The sequence below is a fragment of the Hydra viridissima genome, unplaced genomic scaffold (genome assembly GCF_058129835.1).
Source record: "Hydra viridissima isolate aposymbiotic clone 2 unplaced genomic scaffold, HvirCarnegie_v1 scaffold_7, whole genome shotgun sequence".
NCBI lineage: Eukaryota > Metazoa > Cnidaria > Hydrozoa > Anthoathecata > Hydridae > Hydra > Hydra viridissima.
Window position 1 is genome coordinate 16,622,301 of NW_028324306.1, and position 25,920 is coordinate 16,648,220.

Genomic DNA, 25,920 nt, shown 5'->3' on the forward strand with positions numbered 1-25,920 from the left:
ATGATACATTTAAAAAAGAATTTCAAAATAAACCATCAATTTACATAACTGCACTTTACGGAATTCTTATCTAAAAACTGTCGTGGTTAGATTTAAAAACTGTCGTGGTCAGATTTAAAAACTGTCGTGGTCAGATTTAAATCTAAACAAAGAGATTTAAGAGATCTTTCAACCTTGAAAAATTTCAGTTGGTCCGAAAATATAAAAAAACAATAACTTTACCTTTTGACAATGTAAACATAAAAAATAAATATAAAAAAATCTCGTTTAAATAATTATCATATTAAAATAAAATTTGTAATTGTGAAATAAGTCTTTATTTTAGCTTCTTTATTTTAATTCTTCAATTCACAGACTGAATATTGATATTTATAAAGCAAATTCGAAATTTTTTAAAAATTTCTTTATAAATCTCTTTCTTTTCAAAATAACATTTTATGACAAAAACTTTAATGCGATGTATACTACAGAACAATACAATGTATAATTCTATGTACATTACAGAACCCTAATCAATATAAATTTTTATCAATTTACGTAAAATCATCAGTAATCGATACAAACTTGCGCTAAGGATCTGTTAAGAGTAATGAAGTAGAGTTCTCCAATTCCCTCTGTAAATCGGCGATATCCGCAGGATCTATGTCACTCATGCCGAGCCATTCATTCAATAATGAAGCTGACAGAGGGCCTTGGTCAGAGAAAGATGAATGGGTACGAATTGGGTTAAACCTAAAAAAAAATAATACTCCACAAAATGTTTTGGTAAAAAGCCAACCACGGATACCAGTTACCTTGCGATTGGCCTTTAAACGAATTGAGCTATTTAAAGTTCGACATTTAAACTTAAACACCGACGTCTAAACAAACAAAAAGAATTCTCCATGTTGCATTTGTTCAAACGCATTTAAGTTTAAATAATCGAATGTCTTCAATATGCTCTTTAAAACTCAATCAACCCGTTAAAACCCAGGAGAGAACTAGCTACACTTTAGCGAATTAATGATCCTAAAAAAAACATTTTGCACTTGAAATCACTTAGAGAGTTTTTGACAATTTTTTATACCTGCTTTTAATTAAGGATCGGCATTTTGATTTTCGGTAGTGAATAATAATGAACAAAATACAAACTCCTGTACCAGTCATTTGAGATAAATCGAATTTTAAAAATTTTTTACATTTTAGGACATCTTATTTAAAACCTAACTTTAAAAACGGAAGAAACATTTATTTTACAATTAAACCTATTCGAACTTTAGTGAACAATTTATAATAATTCAGAATAATTTAATTAATTTGCAGAAATTAAAAAAAAAATATCAACATAAAAAAAAAATTTGCAAAAAAAAAAAAAAAAAGAATATCTCACATGTCTAGTAATCCTGCGCTAAACAAATCTTCAAAATCCATGCCTAAACCGTATCCGGCGGCTCCACTTCGAGGTGTATTAGGGGTGTTAACAATTGTCGTTAGAAAAACGTCCCTTTTAGATGTATCACAAGACAACGATGTAACTAAGGAAGATTGTGCATCATCTAAAATATTAGATTTAGGGCTACTAAAAATTGGCTTTGAATATCACTGACAAGTTTCAATGTAAGCAAGAAATTATTTTTGATGCTTTTCAGCATTTTTCTTACTTTGTTTACTTTGCGAATAAAATAAAGAAATTGCGAACAAAAGATTGTCTCCATATTCGATGAGACTTACTAGTCATAAAGCTTGAACCAAAATCATAATTCAAATCAGTGAACTCTGATGCTCTGATTCCCAGCGCATCACCTTGTTCCAACACGTCCGTTTGTTCCAGTGCGCAACTTTGTTCTTGAGTGCAACTTTGATCCAGGTTATTTTGTTCGATTGAGTTCACTTGCTCCAGTGCTGGACTTTCACCAAGTGTGCTACTTTGTTCCGATGCACACTTTTGTATCTGCATACGTTTTACACCGGCGTCTTCAGCACTTGACACGGAATGAGAAGTAAGGTATTTAGGTAAATTAGCTAGTGATGAGTTTTGATTAACAGCCTGTTTAGATTTTATAGTTTTAAGAAGCATGTTTTTCACTATGGACCAATTACCAGTATTAGTGCTTGGTAAAGTTGTAGTAGTATACAAGAAGCTACCGTTATAACACGGTGCATCTTTACTTTTATTATCGTCAAGAACAATAGGAGAGCAGCTTTTATTACCACAATCAAATTGTCCTCTTTCGTTTAAAACTTCTTCACTATCAGCTGACAACGAACTTGAGGAAAAACTTAAATCCGAAGAATTTATTGTAAGTTCAGAAAGATGAGATTCCCCTGAAAACAAAGCTGAACTTACCTCACTACCGCTATTGGTGGAGCCATTAAAAAACGAGACACCTGATGCAACATTTTCTAACTTGGTATCTGATTCTTTAATTGAATTTTCCACTTTATTTGCATGGAACTTATTCACAGAAACCCCTAAAGTTTTATTGACTACTGATGAAAATTTTTGGCTTGTTAATGAAGTGGATACTGGAGTTTCATTTAATGAAGGTGGTAATATCGATGAGAATGTAATTGGTTTCAGAGAAACACAGGAGGTTACAGATGTTGGGCCAATCATAGTCTGAGTAACCACTTGGGCATTTTTATCATTTGGTATGCTAACAGACAGGTTAGGAGCGGGCAAAATATTATTGACAGGTTTTGGTGCAATTGGAATGGGACGATTCAATACTTGCATGTTTGGAAACAAAATATAAGATTTATTTAAAGTCTCCTGTAAATTGTACATTGGCACTGCACTAGTTGGAACAATGATAGAATTTTTGGTAACTAAAAAAAAAAAAGATTAAATGCTCATGTCAAAGTTAAAATCTAAAAAAAAAAAATAAATAAAAATAATAACACTTGCATGAACTTTATACATTTTTATTACCAGAATTTTTTTTTTTTTTTTTTTTACTTTTAAGCACTTAACAAAAACATTAGGAAAAGTCAAAAAACGACCTTGTGAAATTTCAATTAATAATGCTTCTCATAAGATAATTTTATCCAGTAGAATAAGTCTAAATTCAATGTCAACATTAATTTTTTTTTTTTTTTTTTTTACAGAAACAATGAAGAAAAAAACTTAAAAAAAAAGAATTTTTATAACTTTTTTTACCATTTATTAATATCCAGTTTGGGATCCTTGAAAAAATTTTCCATGAAAAATGAACATTTAATAATATTTAAATATTTGCTTTTTAAATTGTTGTTCACTTTTGTTACATAAAAATTTATACTTTTTTTTTTAAAAATAAAAATAATTTTAAAAAATTCAACAAGTACAAAGCAATACGCAACAGAAGTGTTTCCAGTAAAATAAATTGAGAGTCCCTCAAGCAATAAACTTTCTAATTGGAAAGAGGTTTTGCAATATTACTTATCTCACATGTCAAGTAAAGTTTTATAATCAGGTGTCAAGATAAATTTTTTTGACCTTCTATATCCTGTTGAGACTACTGATTTCAGTTTGATGTCTAACTTAGTTCAGCCATGGAATCTTGGAGGATTCCTATTATAACCCTGGAAAATGTCAGTAAATTTTCTAATTCTCTTGTGACAAAAAATATGCTGTGTGTTAAAGTTTATTAATATTTAGTAAACTATACATAATACATTTTCTCCCTAATTGCACATGCATATTATTATTATTTTAATTTAACTCTGAAACTTATATACATCGCATAAAATGAAGATTTAGAAAATGATTGACAAAGATTGCAAGTTGAATAATAATAATAAAATAATAGACCTAAAACTCTGCTCCATCTCAAGTTGATTTCTTAATGTAATTTTTTAATCATTTCATTTAAAAGAAAATAAATATATTTTTATTTTTGAAAATAAATTAGTCTGACCACAAACCTGAGTAGAAAAACCTGTGATGTAAGTTGCTAAACACACTTTGGACATAGACCCTACAACTTTAGTTATGCCTCTAAAAGACAAATGAAGGTCAATATTGCATTTAAACTTTATTCTACTGGATAATTTAAGCCAAAATAATAATGATTTTTAAATTTGGTCCCTGGAAAGGATAACCACAACTCAGTTAAAAAGTTTAAAAAAAAAAAAAAAAGGCTAAAAATGAACTTTTGATTCATCATGGAAGATGAAAAGAAAAAAAAAAGCCCTTAAAGGATTGAAGGGTTCAATCACAAAAAAAAAAAGCATTTAACAGTAATACCAAAGTTGAGAAGCAGTGTCACATTAAATTTTTTAAAGTCATTTTTTTTGAAGCACTCTAATAAACACAACAAGCATCATATAATTAATAACAAAACAAAAGTTTACCTGGCTTATTTTCTGTTTTCTTTTTATTCTCATTAAAAACAGAAGTATTTGTGGTAGCAAGATGTGATGGGACAACAGTAGAATGCAAAGAATCTTCTTTAACAAGCTCCATGTTTCCATCTTTTGTTCTTGGAACAAAATTTGTGAATTGGAAAGTAGAAACACGGCCAACAATTGATTGACCTGTCAAAATATCACAAGAAAACTAAATCAAGTAAAATTTTTCAAGACAGTGACTTTTTAGTGTGCAAAACTGCAAAGTTTAGAAAAATGGCAATAATAGATCAAAAATGCTGAAGAAGATATATTCAAACAGTAAATTATTTATAAGATAAACACAAAATTTTTGTAGAAAAGAAAAAAAGGTTAAATTTTACATTTAGTTAAAGTTTAAACAAACTTTTACAAAACTGTAGTTCTTAAGTACAAGGAAATATTATTCAAGAGTTTTTGTTTGTTTGTTGAGTTTTAAAAGATTCCAAGAAAAAAAAGATCTAAAACTGGTGTGCCAAAAATTGCTGGACTGTCGGCCAATTTTGTTGACCTACAAGAGACTTTAAATTTCATTGTAGTATAAAATTGCTTACAACAACTTTTTAAAACATTTTTCTGAAATGTTATGCTGCCATTCTTATGCAGGAGAACACATCAGGTAATACATCATTCGTTGAAGTTATAAAATTGTTTATATGAAATAAAAACATGCAATACTTCAATTAAAAGAAGCAAACTACAGAGTTTAAAACCAACATCTTTTTTAAGTTAAACTGAATTTTTAAGAATCTTAAAGTTTTGTTTGTTGATTTTTTTTTTTTTTATAAAGTTTCTAGAAAACAAATAGGTCTTGAAAGTTTGTTTAAATTTTACATTTGATTAAAGTTTAAACAAAATTTGATTAAATAAAAGTTTATAAAACTGAAAAGAAATATCTTACTAAAATGTTCAATCACCTTTTACAGTTTCATGCTTTTGATTTTGATTTATTACAGAATCCTTATTTAACTGCAACAGTTCACCAATATGGTTTCGTATCGGGTGTATAAATGGTTTTGTGGACTTTTGCATGTTGGACCAACGTTCCAAAAGATGCTTATCAGCAGATGAGAGTTCTCCATCATTAGACTCTATTTTCTTTTTGCCATTTTGGATATTATCATCTTTGTGCTTTCTTTTCCTATCCTGTTTTGCTGGGACATCCAGAACAGCTGAAGAAAAAGAGAAAAAGTTCTCTGGGATTTCAAGAGGAAACATTAGCATTTGATTTTTCCAGTAACAACGAATAATAATGAATAGTATACAAATTTCAATATCAATCTTATAATTGGTCGGCAATTTTATAATTAAAATATTAGAATGAGTTTGACTTTCTGAAGTTTATTGAAATAAAACTCTTTTAAGCAAATGTTTATTCCGTGATAAGTGTATATTCATACAAAAATTGTTATTTTTGAAAAAAAGTTTAACAGATTTATTCAAATAGAAATTCTATGCAACATCTTGAAAGGTTGAAATAAAATAATATGCGATGTGATGAATTGCAAACTTTTTTTTTGGAATCTCTTAACTTTGAAGATATAAAATTTATTTTAAATTTGATTTATTTGAAATGATTGAAAAAAGAATTTGTACTTTATTTGTTATTACTTGTTATTAACAAAAAATCAAAATGCAGATGCTTTTTCAAGAGCAACTGAAGAAAAAGCTTAACAACTTTATCATTGATATATATTTTAATCAATTGAATTAAATATCAAGATATGATTTAGCTTTTAAAACATTCCCATACTTCATGGTGAATAAACCAGGTTGGCAAACTATGGCATTAAACCAAAACTAATATCAAAACCAAGAGCACAAAAAGTCAAGAGGGGGATTACTTGAATTACAAATTGATGGAAACTGTTATTACTATTTTCACCTAACTTACACTTGAGTAGATTAAATTGTTTAATATGAATATTATTAAATATAAAAACAGAAAGAAATAAAAATTTTTAGCTATGACTGAATTATCTGCTGAATAAAGGATGCTGCCTACTCAACAAGTACACTTCTGTTGAGGAGAGCTAATAGTTATAAATTCTTTTTCAAAGCATGTAGTGACCTGTAAATATTAGGGAAAAAAACTGAAAGAGATAGTAGTAGGAATTAAGTTTAAAAGAAACATTCAGATAAACTTAAAGGCAAGCTAATATGACTTATTTAACAAGTGTATCATTTGATAGAATAGAAATAACCCCAAACAATTTCTCATACAGATATATTATTACAAACTCAAGCTAAAACCATACACAAATATTTCTGCCGCTAAACCACTTGAAACTCATGATCATGTTTAAAAATGTAAAAGAAGAAGTATAGCTAAGCACTAAAATGTGTAGAACAAGACAATATCATATGCTTATGTAGTAAAAAAAACCCAGGGTGACCTCAATGATGGCACATCAAATCATATGACAATTAACAATGAGAAAAATGATGAGATTTGTACTACTTAATACAATCTAGGATTTTTTTTTAAATGTTAAACAACTTTTTTTTATGTTTAACTGAAAAAATAAAACAACTATGCATGTACCTTTCCTACATTTTAAAATTCCAAGAAGTTCTAGCATTTAATGAATTATTTATGGTAGTTAATAATTTAAAATGTATAATTTCAATTAATTAAATAACACAACCTTTTGAAACATTGTTTTTCAAAACTAAATCTTCAGGTTTTATAAACTGATTAGAGAATTCTATCTGCACAGGGGGAAGGTTTGGTTTTGGTCGTTTTGAGTGGTAATCCAAAATTTCTTTAATAATCCGTTCTTTTAAAACCTCTCTATCAAGTGGCAGACTTTCAATATCGTACCTGAACTCAGCACATGTAGGTTCATCATCCAAATCATGATACCTGCAATTTGAAAAAAAAATCATGATGTGAGAAAGAAACCATTCAAAACTACATTTTAATCATCTTAAAGCATATTTCATAAATGATTAAGGTCAAATTACTTTTCCATAAACTTATGTTCCAGTGCTTTTTCTACAGAACATCTGTTTTTTGGATCAAGAACTAATAAACTAGTAAGTAAATCCATAGAATCAGCAGAAGCATTAGGAAACATTTTTGATAAAGGAACAGCATCTTTATGTGGCAATCTTGTGATATAGCTTCGCACACGATCTGAAGAAATTGTACTAAGAAATTCTACAGAAGGAAGACCCACCACACTCAGAATAAGCTGTAAGTTAAAAAAAATATTGTTTTATGATGTTTAGAAGGTTCTCTCAAAAAAAAAAACCGTTCATGATTATAAAGTATGCATTACTAAAAAAATTTAACGAATGTCATGAAAAAAGAAAAAAAAACCTCGAATAAGTGAACCTGGTTTTAACTGCTTGAATAAGTAAGCCCTGATTTTTTAAATAAATTATGAAATTATCTCTTCATTTAAATTTTCTCTCTTTTTTATTTGAAATTATTTCTATGTTAGTTTTTTGCATTTTTTGAAAATAGATTTAACAAGGCTTTCCTTTATCTTAAAAAACTTAGGTTTGTTTATGCATTTACATAAGGGGAATTGCTTTAAACAAGATACACAGTTATGGGAAACCACTATTTAAAAAGAAAAAAAAACTACAATAGAATACAACTGTGAAGCAAGATTTAAACTGTATAATTAACAGATTGATGGACAGTAGGAATAAGTGAAGTTCAAAAATTAACACTATATGTTTTTGTAATTTTTAGAATATTAGCACATTGACGGACAGTAGGAACAAGTGAAGTTTGAAAGTTAACACTATATGTTTTTGTAATTTTTAGAATATTAGAAGTATAGTTTTACTTTTTCTGCGCAAATAAACTTAATTTTGATTAATTCAGCACCTTTAATTAGGTTGCAGCTATTGCCATCATGCCACATAGTGAACTTTGCTTTGACGGCTATAGACGCAAGTGTCAATCGGTTTGAAAAAAATTTACAAAGAGAAATGTTAACAGTTTATTTAAGATCTCTCATTGTTGATAATTGATCAACTGATTCAAGATCATTGATTCAATAGATCATTAATGACAAAATATCTAAGCTTTTGTCATTTAAAGATGTTATGATTTTTGCCACTTTATGCATTGAGAACCATGATTCAGATTGCTATTGAAGACTTAAATCAAATCCTTGAAATAAAAATATTTAATAACAATCAACTGCAGTTGTACCTGCCTTAAGACATATAGTAGTTTGTGAAGTATAGTTGTAATCGCACTTGAAGGAGCTGATAGTTTTAAATTTACTTTATTGATGGACCAGATTTTTCTGTACTCTCTGGTGAATGTTTTTTTACATTTGCATAAAAGAGAATAGTAGAATGTTTCACAAAATCTTGAACTTTTTTATTTATATTTTTATCTCACCTTGTAGAACTTGTCTCTTGGGCATAAACAAGCAAAAAATAAAGCAACAGCCAAATTGTATAACTTTTAGGGGTTCCCAAGCACCTATATTGGAATCAATTTATTTGATCATAGTTTCAGATCTCCTCAAAAATTTTGTTCAAGATCAATTTGAACATAATCATTTACAAAAAGAATAATTGCAATTTACTTTTTATGCTGCATTAATTGTAAGAACGGAAAGTCTTGCAGCAATCAGGAAGCCAAATAATTCAACAAAATGTTAAACATCAAGTTATAGCATGAAAAGAAGTTTTTATCAAATAGCAAATAAAATACAATGCATCCAGCATTTTTACCAGTTTGAAACAAAAATTGCATTAAAGTAGCAATACAATTGTAGCATTTGAAATTTCATGGGACCCTATGCCTACTAAAAAAATATCCTTGCAATTCCTGATTTAACAAATTCGTATTTGTTCAGTATCCCTTATCACAATAAAAGAGTTTATAAGCTTTAATTCAAGTTTAAGCATCATTTTTTAGAAAATTTCTATCTTTAACATGTTAAAAACACTAATAAAAACCTTTCATACATTATTTGAAACTGTAAAAATCAAATTCAGTTTTGTTGCTTGACTAAAAACACCTTAGTTTATTTAGGATTGATTGCACTGAGGAATTGCTGTATCATAATGACACAATCACAATATGGGTGCAGTTTATGTATTAACCCTCTACTTAAATAAAAAGAATTAGTAACAAATTACACATTCATTTCTGGTCAATAAGAAGTATTGTTAAAAATGATCTAACTCCTAAACCCTACAAGTTTAGAAGATGACAGTTGCAACAAAATGTAAAAGGTTGGTGAAGAAATCATAAATTTCTGTAGAAAAGAGATAAAATGATATGGGTACAACAAAAGGGTTCATTTTTTATTACAAATTAATAATAGGTAAATATATAAGCTCCCCTCTTTAGATAAAGGACATTAATCTAAGTAACTAAATAGTCATTCATTAATGTTTAGTGCAAAATTTCGAAAATTTGAGTTTGAAATTTTGCTCAAATCTTATTTTTCTTAATTTATTTTTTCCTTAGTTGTAATGTGATTGATCATTTTGACACAGTTTCCATTAAATATATTTAAAACCATAAGATATGGGAAATCAAGAAATATTGTCAATTCTAGCAGATTGAAAAAAATTTTAAAAATGTTATGTAAATCTAAATTACTTTTTGTTTGCATAACAGTTTATAAATGGTTGTGTTTATGTCAAATTAATACCATTTAGACACCTTAAAAATTTCTCTAAATAAACTGAAATTTTCTGAAAAAATCTATTAACATTGTCACAATCATTTTAATAATAGTAATAATAATAAAAAAATGTTTATAAAATGTAAATATTATTTTAAGTATATTACAAAGCATTTGTAAGATTGTTTATAAAATAATAAAATAATGTGTCTATGGTATTATGTAGTTGACTAATCCTTTTTTAAGTTTATATTTTAAAAGGTTTTGATTTTAAAGTTTACTAGATAAATGAAATGAAGATTTTGCATCAAATTAAATTTATCCAAAAAGCTTGAAATTTAAAGGACCTAAAAAGGAATATAAAACATATTTCTGAAAAATAACTTAATTTAACCTAACAAGTTTTTTTTCTCAAAAAAACTATGATTATGACAAGATGACCTCTTGCTAAAAGATGATTTATAAAAATCCAGCACAGAGAAGAGTTATAGAGAGAGAGGAGAGAAAATTGAGTACCAAGTTTAAGTTTTTTCCAGCATAGAATTTTTTTCAGGTGCCTTTAGAAATTACATTAAACAATTGTAAAAATATATGCTACTTCTCTAAAAAATTAAGTAAATGGTTTAAAACTTAATTTAAAAATTTCTGGGATAACATGTTTATACTCAAATGTAATTCTACAACATTTGTTCAAAACATACTCACAATAATTTCCGCAAAATAAATAGTTCTGAAATTATATATCTATAGCATACTAGCATTTTTATACCTGTAGTTGATTCAGATAGTTACTTCCAGGAAACAAAGCAGCTCTTCCAAGCATCTCAGCAAATATACACCCAACAGACCACGTATCAATAGCTTTAGTAAACTGGTGTACAGTGAGCATTAATTCTGGAGCTCGATACCATCGTGTAGCAACATATTCTGTCATTACACGCTTTTGTTCTGATGGTGAAGACAGAAGACTCCTTGCCATGCCAAAGTCGCCTACAATAAGCTCAGATTAACTAGGAAGTTTTTAAACAAGGACAATGAAACCATTTAATTATCAAACTAGTTGCCATTTTTCAATTTTCATATTATTAATAAATTATTATTACATCAATTAGATTTGAATACTTTAAAAAGAAAAAAGAGTAAAAAGGTTACCTATTTTTAACTCACAGTCTTTATTCACCAGCAAATTACTTGGCTTTAAATCACGATGAATGATATTTGCAGAATGAATATATTTCAAACCTCTCAGCATTTGATATAGAAAATAACGAACATGCTCTTCAGAGAGATCTTGTTTTGAATGAATAATATGATGCAAATCACTTCCCATCAAATCCAAAACAACATAAACGTCCTTAAAGAGTGTGATGTCATCTGGGGGTCTTAAAATCTCTTTTATAGCTATAATATTATCGTGTTTGAAAAACTTTAAAATCTTTAATTCTCTTAATGTTCTTTTTGTAATGGCTGGTACATCAAAAATGTCACATATTTTTTTAATAGCTACTCGTTGACCTGTAGTAGTTTCTAAGGCTGAACAAACTACACCATATGCACCCTCCCCAATAATTTCAAGAATCTTGTACTTAGAATCAACATGAAAACTAATTTGTTTCTGATGCTTCCGTAATGGATTGTTCATTATTATATACACATCTATAAGGGATACTAAGAAGTGAAATTGAAAAACTGCATTTGTAATATATATCATATATAATTATAATACAATATAATTATCTATAAATATTAAACCTTATAGGGTTGAGTTATTTACTAAAATTTATTTGATGTATAGGTATAATACTAAGATTTGACTAATCCTACTTTATCTTAGTGGAATAGTAAGGTTTGAAAAATTTAAGTTTATTTTATTGAAATGGATATACTGGTATAAGATGAAGATCTAAAATGAATGTACTGGTATAAGATGAAGGTTTGAAATGAATATACTGGTATAAGATGAAGGTCTGAAATGGATATACTGGTATAAGATGAAGATCTAAAATGAATGTACTGGTATAAGATTAAGGTTTGAAATGAATATACTGGTATAAGATGAAGGTCTGACTAATTTTGTTACTTTCACCGAATAGTGATAAATGAAATATGTTCAATTTTCCACCCAAATGTTATACAGCAATAAAAGTCAGTAGTTAATAAAAAGTTAATAACTTTAATGATAAATAATAAAAAAAAATAATAATTGAAAAAAAAAAACTAATTATTTTTTTGCTACTGACAGAGAATTTACACATCACAGTATTAAAACATTTACATTTAAAAAACTATAAGTATACAGGTATGCAGGTATACATATACATATGGTTCACTGTTAAAATCTCTCAAATATGCATCAGGAACTTGATAATCAAACTTACAGTACAGGTTTTGATCAGATACCTATACATACATACATACATACATACATACATACATACATACATACATACATACATACATACATACATACATACATACATACATACATACATACATACATACATACATACATACATACATACATACATATATGTATACATGTGTGTGTTTATATATATATATATATATATATATATATATATATATATATATATATATATATATATATATATATATATATATATATATATTACACCTTAAAAATAATAATAATAATAATAATATATATATTTTTGTTTAGACTTGTAGGAATATTTAATTACTTTTTTTCCCAAAATGAAAGTAATGTTTTTTTCTCTGGCTGTACTACTATGTCATTATTTAGAGATTTTCGCTTTTTTGAATTTTTTAAAACTTCCTGGTTCATTGAATCCTTAACCAGAACTTTCACAGCTTCTTTATTTAAACAAGAATCTATATGAGAGTTTATGTTACATCTAATGGAAGCTCCACAAACAGGGCATTTAACTGTATAATTCTTTGAACAAGTTTTTGAAATAATTGCTGATTCTGTATTAGTGGGACAAACATCAGCATTTAAAATAGTTTCACCAGTTGATTCTTGAGGAATTAAAATTTTGCTTTCATTTTTTTGATTTTTAAACTCTGGTTTACTAAGAGTCTTATCAGGCTCATTTGATTTGAGAGTTTTATCAGGCTCATTTGATTGAGACAGACATTTGGTTACATGGATTTGAATTCTACTATTTCTAAACCAATTTCCACATATAGGACATTCTTGCATTAACCTTTTGTCAAAAACATCATTGTTGTTAAAGAAACGGTCAACAGTTTTTTGCTTTGAGCTTTTTTGATTATTCAATTGGGAGATGCGAATACCCATAAGTCTCAAAATGAATTCACCTTCTTTATAAGTTTGCATTTCATTTAAAAGAAGTTCTTTTGCAATTAAAAACAGTTCTTCTGCACCAGAAACTAATCCTGAAACAGTTTTTGCTCGAGTCTTTGTAATAAATGATGATAGCTTATATTTCAATGTAACAGTATGACCACAAAGATTTTCTCTGAACAAATCATTTGCTAAGTTTTCAGCCATAGTTTGACAAATTTTCAGAAGTTCTTCTTTATTAGAAATATCTTGAAAAGTTCGTTCTACACTCATACTTTTACGCATGCTATGTTCCAGATGATTTGATGAAATTCCTAGAGCAGTTTGCATGAAATGAGTAAATGTACCTTCTGAAAACAAAAGATACAATATATTACGCTTCTCATATAAGTCATTGCATGTTAATACACCAAGTGATTTTAACAACTGTTCTGAAACATTCCCGATACCAAAAACTTTACGAATTGGTAGATTTTTGATAAATGTACTAATTGTAGCACTATCTGGTTTTAAGTAAAATTGCCCATTTGGTTTATTGATATCAGAGCATATTTTTGACAACATCATATTTGGGGCAATACCTGCACTAGAAGTCAATTTAGTTTTTTCAAATATTTTATTACGAATCTCTTCAACAATAACTTCAACTAAATCTTTGGTCTGTACTTCATTAGTCACTGATTTGTTAATATCTTTAATGTATTCTGTCAAATCTAAGTAAGCTTCATCTAGAGACAGTTGCAAAAAATTTGGATCATATTCTTGAAAAATTTCTTGTACTTCCATGCTTACTTTCTGATACTTTTCAAAATGAAGTGGAACAATGACTAACTGAGGGCATAGTTTTTTTGCAATAAATCCTGGCATAGCAGCTCTGACACCAAAACGCCTAGCCAAATAATTTGAAGTTGATAACATCGCAGTACATCCTACGGCCATAGGAACATTTTGCAATTCTGGACAATCCCTCATCTCAACTGCTGCATAAAAAGCATCCATATCAATATGAACCAACATCCGCGTCAAGTCAACTTGTTTGGACAGCTTTTCATAAATTAAATTGCTCTGCCTAAATGCAGTTTTTTTTTCATTTTCACTAAATTTTGATAATTCAATGTGCATTTGTTCAATTTTTTCTTTTGTTTTTCTTTCTTTTCTTAGCTCATTTTCATAAAACTTTGAGCCTTTACTTGCTTCATAGATTATTTTGTTGATTCTTTCTTTATCTAAACCCTGCATACCAGCTTTATGATCATTCAACATATTTCTCTTAAAATGGGATAACTCTAGTGCTGTTTCTCTACTAAATTCATTTAATATCTCTTTTGATTCTACATTATTAGATTGAGCTGAAATGCTACTCATTTTCTAAAAAAAAAATAATGAAGTAATATAGAAATAAATCAACAAAATAAAGATTGAATAGTTTAAGAAATTACCACTCAAAACTTATTAGTGTTATAAATTAGGTAATTTTAAATCAATTAAGTATGATTAATCAAAACTCAAAATTATTTGGTGTGCTAGTCTAAGGATGTTCAATTTCCAATTCCTAATTTTATTTTTTTGGATTTGATTACTGGAGTACAATAGACTTAGTACAATAATTCTTTTAATATTGTTACACTATCAATACAAAGAGCATGAACTAAATCTAATTAGAATAGCTTACAAAAATCAAATTGCAAGCTTTGTTATATGTAAATATTGTGTGTTTAAGAAATCAAGTTTTATTTTCCTGTGAAAAATGTTTTTGTATCGGCATACAGACTTATAAAGCTACAACCGGACATACAAAAAATATTACTAAATCAACAGGAGAGGCAACATTTTACAATACCTACATTTAAAAATTAATTGAGACTATTTTAGCTTTACACTAACTTTGAAAGTTCAATGGGCAAGAATTATAAATTTTTTTCTTGTTTTTTCAACGTTAAAAAATCTTTAAACAGATCTTCCTCTTGTATCTTAATCAAAATACAAAAGAGAAACGTGATAATTAAACATTTTCTCTCTGTTTTGTTTGTTGTTGTTTTTTTTTTGTTTTTTTTCACATAAGATGGTTTTAATATACCTAAACAGATTACTTCAAGTTTTTGTGTTTTTATTAGATGTTGACTTGTGAAAATGTTTAACTCGATTACCACTATGGGGAAGGGTGTACATTATTAGTTTTGTAACCTCCACGAAGGTAACTCAAAAGCCATCTTAAAGATTCCAAAATAGTTTTCTAAGAATGATAACCAAGGAGGTAGAGGAAAGGAGGATAAGCCCACCTTTTTTTTAACACACAAATAATTTATCAATTATTGCATTTTTATTCTATGCTGAAAATTTCAGTACCCAGTTTTGGTTATTGACCAAAAGGTTAAAGAAAAGGGTTGGGGAAAATGTTTCTTAGGTCCATTTCCCTTTCTTTCCACAAAGCCTCTATTACTTATCATGGGGCCATGATCCCAGAGAAAAGTTCGATTTTAAGGGGGGATTTAAAAAACGGATTTGAATTGAGCCCGTTAATGAAGTTAAACGTACGGCGACCCAGTTTCTTCAATGAATTTTTTTAAATGTAAAGTATCATATACATGCTACATATGGGTGTCTTGATTTACTCGCTCATACCCTCCCAAATTAAAATTTCAAAATATCTTTCTTTCTTTCAGTTACAGTTGTACCAAAAGCCCATGCTGTTTTCAACTGTGATGCAGAATTTGTGGAAAAACATTCATCCTCTCAAGCAATAAATCCCCACTCGGATTCTTCAGTGAATAAGAAACTAAAGCTGTACAAGTGCTGATCTGATCATTCGGAAGATGGAAAACTAAAGCGGTATAAGCGCTGGCCCGGTCATTCGAAATAAAACAATTTTTCAATTGCGTTGTTGGCTACTACTACCTGACAAATTTTTTTTTTTTTTACAAAAGTAAATGATTAGAATAAAAACCGAAATTGATAAATCTTTAAATACCAGAAATTTTCAAAAAAAATTCCCTTTCTAATCAAAACGAAATTTCTGATGATAAAGTTTGAAATTTTTTCAATATCATCTCCATCTTTCAGAATCTTAATTTTGACTGTAAATACCATTTTAAACGTGTTTTTTAAGAAAAAATGTTTGATGGAACATCTTATAATTTTATATAACTTATATTTAAATTGAGATTTCTGGCTCGGACAAAATTAAAGGATTTCAAAAACACCTTTATGTGAGTCCTATATAGTTCTTCAAATGGGTTTGTTCAGTCTTTTTAAATGATTTTAGCTGTGAATATCTAGGTTGTGTGGAATTACGTTTGGTTTAACTCATTAACAACTTTCTTTTAGCCCAATATAGAAAAGTTAAAATCTAATATACTTGATGGTCCCAAAGTGCTAAAAAAAAGACAAGCACAGTGGCCAGAATTCACTTTTACTGGACAAAATTCGTAACTAATTTAATGTTAGAGCTATATTCACTAAAATTAGTATGAGTACTAATATGATGTCTGTGCTTTTTATGAAGGTAATATTTTTTTATTTCTTTGCTAAGGATACCTTTATTTTGCTTAGCAACAACCTATTTTGTTATCTGCAGATATTTTATAAGTGCTATATTCACTAAATTTGGCATGAGTACCAATATGAAATCACACTTCTTACAAAAGTGATAATTTTTTAAAGTTAGTTGCTATGGATACTTATATTGCTTAGTTACCGGATACTCTCCTTAGTTACAAAGTAGTAAATTGATATTTGAATATTTTATCGGATTTTTGACCCACCTCTATTGAATAACAATTGAGTATTTAGGTAAATAATGTTTTAGGAATAATAAAAGCAAAAAATAGTGCAAAAAAACATAGTCAATTTTAAATTGCATCTAAAAATTATAAAACAATAATATCGTTTGAACCTTCCCATCAATCATTGTAAGTTCAATAATACAATTCACTTCAATAGAAGATCTGCAAACCTCTAATAAAATCATATCCAAGCTTTCTATCTCACTTTTAATGTACTGATCTTCTTCAATCACAGATTCCTTGGATTCCATTTTGTATGCAAATCTTATGGGTCTACAATAGGCTGTGGAGGACGACTTTTGATTTCTCAAATAGGTACCTTTTAGTTGCTGTTGTTAAATCCAGTCAAATCTAATGGTACTACACAAGTAATGATTCTTCACGCTTTAAATATCTGTTAATGTCGGGTTCTGATAAAACTTATTTATAAATGCTTTAGCCAGTAGCACCATCAAAACTAGCCTTACACTTTAGTGTGATTGTTTTTATTGCTTTGTCGTTTAATATCAAGTGCCTTAGCACAGGTTCCCGAACTCCACAGATTCTTATCAAAGTATGAATTATTAAATCTTTTAAAGGAACTGAAGCTGAATAGTCCTCCACTTTTATGTTTGCAGGATAACATTTCAATTTTGCATCTCTGACATCATTGTAAGCGGGGTAAATGTTATATTCTTTCTCCAAGGCTCCGCTTCTAATCAATTGACAGGAAGCGTTTGTCAGACTTGCATCAATTATTAAAGCCAGTGCTTCATCTGCTGAATATTTAGTTGCTTTATCTGTATTTGAAATATTTAAAACGTTCTTGGCAGCAATAACAATAGATGCATCTCTAAATTTTTTATTAGCAGCAAAAAATAATTAATTGGATGAATGAGATTCAATTAAACAAGATACACGCCGTTTTTTAGTTTTATTAGAACTATTATCAAATGCAACTGGTTTTCGACCACGTCTACTTGCAGTTGGTTCATTGTCTTTTTTTCTGACAACTAAATATTCATTAAGCCAGTTCACAAACTTCTTTTCAAAATTTATGACAGTATAGTTTGCAGATTTCCACTTTTTTTTTATATAAGTAAACAAATCGTTGAACAGCATGTCTAAAATCAACGTCTTTAAAATCAGCAAATTTTGGCTGAATAAATTTCAATATATCTTCAGTAATATTTTGTTTTGAAATACTAAGATTGTTTTTTTGGAGAAAATTATGAATGTCTAAGTTTAAAAAAACCATATCTAAATAATTATTGTAACAAGTATTTTGTATTTAAAAGTTTAATGTTATATATGCCGCCCGAACTACTAATATTTGTTATTTATTAAGTTACTACAAGTGTTAGTAATTAAAATTAAAAGTAATTAAATTACTGTTAGTGTTAGTAATTAAATTACTAACAACTACCAAAAATATGTTGTTCGTATGCTATGCAAAGTAAGGTATCCATACTAACCAAAAAAATAATCTCATAAGAATTGTGAATCTCATTTTAATACATACCCCTAATATTGTGTACTCAGCGCAAGTAAAATACTTTTAAAACAACGTTAATGTAAAAATGAGTTGTTGCTATGCAAAATTTAGTACCATAGCAACTAAGTTAAAACATATATAAAATCTGAACGGGGATTTAAGGGGACGAGCAATCAATTAAAATTCGATTGAAGCATTATATAGCTCAAATAAATATAAGACAGCACATGGCAAATTGTGGTAATTATTAGTTATAGTGCGACAAAAAATAAATTTCCTAAGGAATTTTTTTTTTTTAATCTGTGATTTTCAAAGTATAACTGAGATAACATGCTATGACAAATTTATTTCACATTGGTTTTTCTTATCTCTAAATACTCTAGAATAGCATGTACTAATTTTTTTTTTCAAAAACGTAGATACTTATTTAAAATTTCTTTTTTTTTTTTTTTTTAATTTCAATATTCAAATGCTTAGAGTCCTGGTAACTAAGGGATTTAATATAAATAAGTTATCAATAAATTGCTCCTAGTATATATAGATACTAAAATTAAATAAGTTTTCAAGATTAGACAACTAAAATTTTTCCCATTTTGTCCACCTACTGGCTCACTGTGCATAGTCTGAATTCCGTTAACCCTTTAAAATCATTCCAGGAAATAACAGATTATTACTAATTTTCAGTAGGCTAGAGATATTCTAATCCCATTAGTACAGAAAAAACGAAAAACTTTCTTTTCTCCAATGTTATTTTGACAAGGTTCCAGAAAATTTTAGACATTTTAATAATGTGCAGGATAGGCGACTAAAGAAGGACGTCAAAGCAAGGAGAAAATACCAGTAGAACGGCGTATTAAATTGGCTAATGCATAACTCTATTATTTTAAATTAACATCGAATTCGAGAATTAGGGATAAATTGAAAACCGATCTTTAGATGTCCCAGAATTATTTAAATTGACCATATAACCAGTCTGACAGTTTCTCGTACAACCTCTAACTTAGTGCAACAGTATTTAAGTTCGGAATATAATTAAGTAAAAAAAAATCTGAACCAATAAAATCTCTAATTTACAGGTGTTATAAAACTAGATTAACGAAATATTTAAAAAGATTTTTTTGAAGCGCAGTTAATAAAATGCTGACTAAATAATAATAGAAAATCAACAATACATTTCTCTGTTTTAAGAAGACAGAATAATTGATAATTCCAATAGTATAAATATCTCTATTGCATGACTTAAACTTCAATCATCATTTCGTGATTGGAGAGAAATATTTACAGTTATTTACTTTTGTTCATGAACAGAGATGAAGGAATATCACTTTGTGATAAATTATATTTACAGAAAAATAAAAGGCAACACTTAACAAGAGATAAAAAAATTTGAAAAAGCATTATCATGGCGATTGCGCCAGAGAACCAAATCCTAGTCCTATACCAGTAATTCCACCTGCCCCACGTGATAATTGAAAAGCACGTGACTTTTCGTACTCTTTTTCAAGATTGTCTAATACTTTTTTACTCTCTTGAATCTTAGATGATTTCGCAGCGTCAACTTGTATTCCCTGAATACCCATCAACCTCTTAAATTTCTCATCGTTACTTTGATCTTCAAAAGCTCCGACCCACTGGCTCGCACCTTCCTTCTATAAATCAAAAAAATACTTTTTGTTATACAGCTATTTATATGTCTTGAAATTTAATTTGTAGTTTCTTTTAATTACCTTATCTTTAGCCTTACTCCAAAGCAATTTGCGTTTGTCTTGTACTTGTTTAAATTGCTGAACATTGATCATAGCAGGATTAAGATATCCGGGTAAATTGATGCGTTTTGCTTCCTCCGCATTTTTCTCTTTCACAGCTATTAAATGTTCTGCTAACCGCTGTTCGACCTCTTCGGTAGAAACTTCTTTCGACTTTTTATCTAAAATAAACTTTATTTTGTAATCCATTTTTTAAATGTAGGCAAAATTTGTTCTTTATAAACTTTAGACACTCACTAGATGGATTAGCTGGTAAAACAGCTCTTGTTAGACCAGTTGAAGGTTTAGCCCATTTACTGCAATACCTTCTTGGGGGACTAACACTTCGACTAAAACTTCTCCTCCGCCTTGGAGAACTACGCCTTCTTTCAGGACTACGAGATCGTTTTTTACTTTCTTTGCTTCGACTACGCGATCTTCTTCTTCGCTCAGCACTTCGTGATCTTCGACGCTTTCTGTCTGGACTCCTGCTCCGTGACTTTCTTTTACGCTCAAAGCTTCGACTACGAGATCGCCTTTTTCTAGGAGGCGTCCGAGATCTTTTACGTCTAGGACTGAGTGAGTTTTTCCGTTTATCTTTGTTTCGTTCAAGACTTCTACTTCTACTTTTATCTTTACGGTCCCAAGTTTTCTTTTTATCATCTTGTTCAACACTTTTATCATGATTGGATCTGTTTTTGTAACTGACATCGGAGCCTATCAAAACGAGAAACCGACGTTAAAAAATTGCAATAAGATACACACAAATAACAACACAGCTGCCTCAATTCGTAGAAAGATAATATTTTTTTACTGGTGAAAATGAATAACTTATTAAATACAGGTAAAATTATAAATATGAAATTAAGAGAGACTTGATCCCCAATTTTAGTAAAAAAGTTTTATTTTGTTGAAATTATAAAAAAAGTAAAAGTGGATTCTTGGGAAGTATTTTACGTGAAAAGTGAAGTTGTTTTCAATATCTTTTTTTTAAAAATAATAATACAATGTTCAGATAATAAAAAAAACTAATTTAATCAAACATTTAAAGAACTCAAAACTACTTTTTATAGAGTTTTTGACTTTTTTGCTACTAAAACTAAGTGAGATCATGCTCAAGAAAAAAAGTGGTGCTAGATGTTTATTTGTGGTGCTGGAGATCTCTGAATTCATTATCTGCCAATAATTCTGAGTGTGGTCCTTCTCTGTCTGTAATGCAAGAAGACATATTTATTACCTTTATATATGTTAGAATTGAAGAATTTACAGAAATGCAAAAACATGAAGGTGTAGAGGAAGAGTAAGTAAATTCGAAGCCAAAAACTATATGGGTTGCATATCATACTCTAGGAGAGTATAAAAAAAAAACATATTGGCAGACTTTGGAAAAAATATTGGTTGAATAAAAGTCACAAATTTACAAGACTTGTGCATAATTTTAACTTTAGAGGATGAATACTTGACTAGATTTAACTGTAATCATAAATTTCAAAAGCTATTTAGCATTTTTTTTTTGTTTTGTTTTTGAAATTGTTTTCTATTAAGATAAATTAAAAAACAACTAAACAAAAAGGTAGAAAAAATTCAAAGCTTTAAAAATGTTAAATCTAAAAAATAAATTAGTAATAATTGCATTTGACAGTGGATTTGAGTTAAAGACACCTAGATGGTTTTGAAATACCAAACAACGATATGCTGGAGGAATTGAAACAGTTTTAATTATAACAAAACCATCTTTAAAATTGTCTAAAAAACTAATTAAATATACTGCCATTAAATATAAGTATATTAAAACCTGATTTAAAATGAATGTGTTCAGACCTTCCTTAATGATCCACCAACTAATTGTGCATTTATTTATTTGGTATTGTAAGTACAATACTTAAACACTCATTAATCATTTTCATAAGAATTGTTTTAAATGGTTAAAAAAAAAAAAAAAAAAAAAAAAAAAAAAAAAAAAAAAAAAAAAAAAAAAAAAAAGATTTTTACAGATTAAAAGCTGCTATTATGAACACCAAAATATGTGTAAGAAAACATTTGGTTTAGTAAGTGGTACTTAATGAGCACAACTAACATGTCATCTACACGCTATTTAAATACTGATACACAATCATTTATTTAAATATTGACACACATGCTTTATACGTAACTTTTGATTATACAGATACATTAATAAGAAAATAAGTTTAAGCTGACTTAATTAGAATAAAAAAATTTTTGTCATTAAAAGCGTTGGTTAGCCAACTAATACCAAATTATTGTTCCATTTGCATAAATCATGAATCTCTGAATGAGGCCATCAATCACAACCTAATGTAATTGCAGATATTTTTTTAAAATGTTAAATTGAAAAACTGTATATGCTGAAAAAATACTTTAGGATTTTGGTTAAAAAAAAAGCAAACATTTATCACAGTTAATATCCATGTCCCATTGTTAATGTTACTAACATGGCCTTAATTTAAAAACATTTATAATACTGCTTCAAAGTTACACACAATAAAAATATACCTGATATTATATTATCATCTTCAACTGAACCATTCAATGTCGGAACTTGGGCAAGGAGAAGAGGTGGAGAAGGACATGGCTAAACAACATATTTCAAATAAAGATTCTAATTTTTTTAAATTCACAATAACAAAAGTGATATTTTAGATCATATGCAACGCAAAGAAACAAAGGAGCAGCTTTAAAAGCTTGTTCTTCTTCTTGCTTTTGTTTGTTACATTCACGTCATACAAACCTGGAATACATACCTAGCAGGAATTGTACTTCACACTTAGTGATCATAAATGTCAACATCAACTGCAGCAAACTTCGTGTCTCTGGCATTTAAATTATACCAAGAAAATGTGATTACCACAGAAAATAATATTCTTAAGGGAAGTTTGGACACAAAGTTAAACTATACACACTACTCACTATGACATGGGTATATAACTAATTATAATAAGATTCTGCATAACATATTTTATAAATTTATACTCTAAAGGAGTTATTTTAATTAATAATGGTCTCAACCCTTTTCACACTTGAAACAGATATTTATCAGCAAAGAAAACGACTACAATTTTTTTCTTTTATATCACACATTTTCGTGAAAAGGGTTGCACTTTGACAAATGCTTATAAGGTAAATAAATTAACTAACAACATAGCAGACTCATTGGAATTTATAATACATTTTTTTTTAAAAAAAAAAAAACTATACTAGATAAAATGACTACATGTTTTCATACCTACATATTTAAGATAAACAAAATCAAAAAAAAAAACTTACGCTTTCAGATGAATCACTTCCAGTGCTATCCTCTACAGCTTCTAAAAAAAGAAATAAAGCAATTAATTGAAATATTAATCAATAACTAAATTTTTTTAAGAAAGGGAGATGTTAGAGATTAGTAATTGACATAAATGTTTAAATTTCCGAGTGAAGCCAAAACTAAAAGAGACTGAAGATTTCCCAAAAACAGATGAATTGCCATTGCCACCTAAAATAAATCAAGACAGAATGACTTATTAGACCATTAACTTTTTGATCAATGTTATCAATAAACAGTACAACCATGATTTGTAGAAAAATAGGCATGAACAGCCATACCACATTTAAATTTAGCTTTTTAAATTTAGCTTATTAAATTTTTGGACTTTTGTGAATTAAAAAATTATGCAACCAAAAATTTGTTAAAATTCTATTGCAATACCAAAAAAATCAAGATTTTACTTTGTTGTAATATTCATTATTGAACCTGTAGAATAATATTTATCATTAACACAGAGGATTTAATTCCTGGTGATAGAGAGGCTTGTAATTTTGATAATCTTTGAGGAGCCATCAACTATGTATTTAGATATCTATTTGTTAATGATTTATATTGAATGTCAGTCAGTGGTTTTAGTAATACCAATAAAAAATCCTGTGAGTGAACCATTTACAGGGAAAAACTGGATAACCATCTTATTAGCAATTAAATTAATATCGCTACCTTTGAAATGGCGTTTCTTTACTGGCTCATCTTCATTATTTGGCATTTTTTGCTGATTGAAGTCAGCTGATTAGCTGATCTGCTTACTATGGAAAACGATCAAGATATGTATCTATCTAATTTTTTTTCTTAATATTCTATAAAGTCAAAATGAATAGATTAGTTAAATAAAATGTAGGAACAAATAATTGATATATGGTGTGAATAAATCAGTAACAGTTGTTGTACTACGATAACGGCGAGATCTACAGCAGGTAAAATATAGAGAAGAAAGTGAACTAGGAAGGAATTTTTTGTAATAATGCGCGCGCAGCACACTGGACTCCAATATCATGAACAAATGAGCAAGATTTCACCGCTAACAAAATATAAAATCGCAATTAACCAAATCTCGAAAAGAGTGAAAGATTTAACAAAGTTTTTTGTTGTATTAACAGTCGTAGAGAGTGAAGTAGTTTAGAGAGAGGTTGGGGGTATTTTTTTTAAAAAAACAGGGTGCTTTTTTTAAAAAGGTATATATTCTATCGACCTTTGTGTAAGCAAATCACGGAAAGTTGTTGGTTGGCGCCCCCTTTTTTATGATTCATTAAGTTAGAGAATTTCATTCTGATTAAGAATCGTACTAAAACAAAGATTTGAAAGTCAATATTTTTCAAGCTATTGACTGTTAAAATCATCAGCATTTATTTTATTTCTCACATCTGATTCGCCATCTTTTTTATCCCGCTGTGGTTTCTACTAGTGATAATATTACCTTATATAGGATATAATTTTGTTTTGTAATTAAACTTTTATGTATTTTTTAAACCTCATCTTCTAGAATCACTTGTCCTCAAAAAGGAAGACAGATTAAAAGTCAAATTATTAAGTTCATTACATATGCTCTGTAAAAAAATAAAACTTAGTATAAATTTAATATTTGCACCAATCGAAAAAATATATTAAAATAAATTGATTTTTTTAAAAAAAAAATAAAATAAAATGAAAACAACTTTTTAAAACTAGTGAAAACTATTTTATTTCACTTAAATAATTGACAATTCCTTAAACTTTTTAATTTTCTTTTGTTTGGATCACCGGATTAAATGTCAAAGTTTAGTATACGACCCAACCTGGCAAAAATATTTTTATCGTAGAGTAGCGATGCTACCGATACAAGATATTTTATATAATTTAAATTTAGAATAAATTATTTGTTGAGGATACAACGCAAGTTTTCCAACCCAGTTTTTTAGGGGAAATTTCCGAAATATTGGAATAACTTATAAAGCATGCATAGCAATCAATTGATTAAACAAATTGTAATAAATCAAAATATAATTTGTTTCAATTTATTAGATTTTAAACGTTTCGTCATCATAATATTTCCTGATGTAATAATCATAGATGATTCTCGACTGTTTCATTCGAAGGTAAGAAAACAATTTATGCTCCAGAATGATGTTAATATATATATATATTCTTTCTACTTCTCCGCAGTGATGTTGGTTTTATGAGCTTTAGTTAGATTTGTGAAAGTCACTTTTAAGAAAGCAGTTGGTAAACTCATACTGTCATGAAAGAAAATCGAAACTCTGTTATGCGAAATCAAACAAGTTATAAACGGTCGTTTGCTGGCTGGCACGAGTGAAAAATTAGATACAAAGTAAATCGATAAGTTATGACAGAATACGTATGAAG

At 28.4% G+C, this 25,920-nt stretch overlaps 3 protein-coding genes across 4 annotated transcripts; all 3 read right to left on the bottom strand.

Annotated features, from left to right (window-relative positions):
- Positions 1 to 439: 439 nt before the first annotated feature.
- On the bottom strand, positions 440 to 11,738 carry LOC145185000 (uncharacterized). 2 transcript variants are annotated; one of them, XM_090093104.1, is made up of 9 exons: positions 11,112 to 11,738; positions 10,729 to 10,949; positions 7,315 to 7,544; positions 6,996 to 7,213; positions 5,265 to 5,519; positions 4,315 to 4,497; positions 1,711 to 2,808; positions 1,370 to 1,535; positions 440 to 732 (listed from the first exon to the last, which is right to left on the bottom strand). In XM_090093104.1, exons 1-9 carry the CDS (start codon positions 11,668 to 11,670, stop codon positions 570 to 572), a joined length of 3,093 nt encoding a protein of 1,030 aa, XP_089949230.1. In that variant the 5' UTR covers positions 11,671 to 11,738; the 3' UTR covers positions 440 to 569. The 2 variants fall into 2 exon arrangements, with proteins under 2 accessions (XP_089949230.1, XP_089949231.1); XM_090093105.1 differs by having other exon boundaries at positions 7,172 to 7,213; positions 11,112 to 11,617.
- Positions 11,739 to 12,628: 890 nt separating this feature from the next.
- LOC145185001 (DNA polymerase kappa-like) lies at positions 12,629 to 15,387 on the bottom strand. The gene has a single exon (XM_080060777.2). The coding sequence runs from the start codon at positions 14,611 to 14,613 to the stop codon at positions 12,658 to 12,660; it is 1,956 nt and encodes a 651-aa protein (XP_079916903.2). The 5' UTR covers positions 14,614 to 15,387; the 3' UTR covers positions 12,629 to 12,657.
- Positions 15,388 to 19,829: 4,442 nt separating this feature from the next.
- On the bottom strand, positions 19,830 to 24,512 carry LOC145184339 (uncharacterized). Its single transcript, XM_080059986.2, has 6 exons — positions 24,241 to 24,512; positions 23,535 to 23,575; positions 22,764 to 22,842; positions 20,508 to 20,966; positions 20,232 to 20,431; positions 19,830 to 20,153 (listed from the first exon to the last, which is right to left on the bottom strand). Exons 1-6 carry the CDS (start codon positions 24,284 to 24,286, stop codon positions 19,905 to 19,907), a joined length of 1,074 nt encoding a protein of 357 aa, XP_079916112.2. The 5' UTR covers positions 24,287 to 24,512; the 3' UTR covers positions 19,830 to 19,904.
- Positions 24,513 to 25,920: the final 1,408 nt, after the last annotated feature.

Bases quoted from the DNA above. Each gene is read 5' to 3' on its own strand.
- LOC145185000 (XM_090093104.1), bottom strand. From the start codon at position 11,670: ATGATATATATTACAAATGCAGTTTTTCAATTTCACTTCTTAGTATCC. The intron at 7,545-10,728 runs GTATAAAAATGC...TTTAACTTACAG, and splicing joins ACTATCTGAATCAACTACAG to CTTATTCTGAGTGTGGTGGG. The intron at 2,809-4,314 runs GTAAACTTTTGT...TTTTTTTTTTAG, and splicing joins GAAAACAGAAAATAAGCCAG to TTACCAAAAATTCTATCATT.
- LOC145185001 (XM_080060777.2), bottom strand. From the start codon at position 14,613: ATGAGTAGCATTTCAGCTCAATCTAATAATGTAGAATCAAAAGAGATA.
- LOC145184339 (XM_080059986.2), bottom strand. From the start codon at position 24,286: ATGCCAAATAATGAAGATGAGCCAGTAAAGAAACGCCATTTCAAAG. The intron at 22,843-23,534 runs GTAAGTTTTTTT...TATGTTGTTTAG, and splicing joins GAAGTGATTCATCTGAAAGC to CCATGTCCTTCTCCACCTCT. The intron at 20,432-20,507 runs GTGAGTGTCTAA...AGTTTATTTTAG, and splicing joins TTTACCAGCTAATCCATCTA to ATAAAAAGTCGAAAGAAGTT.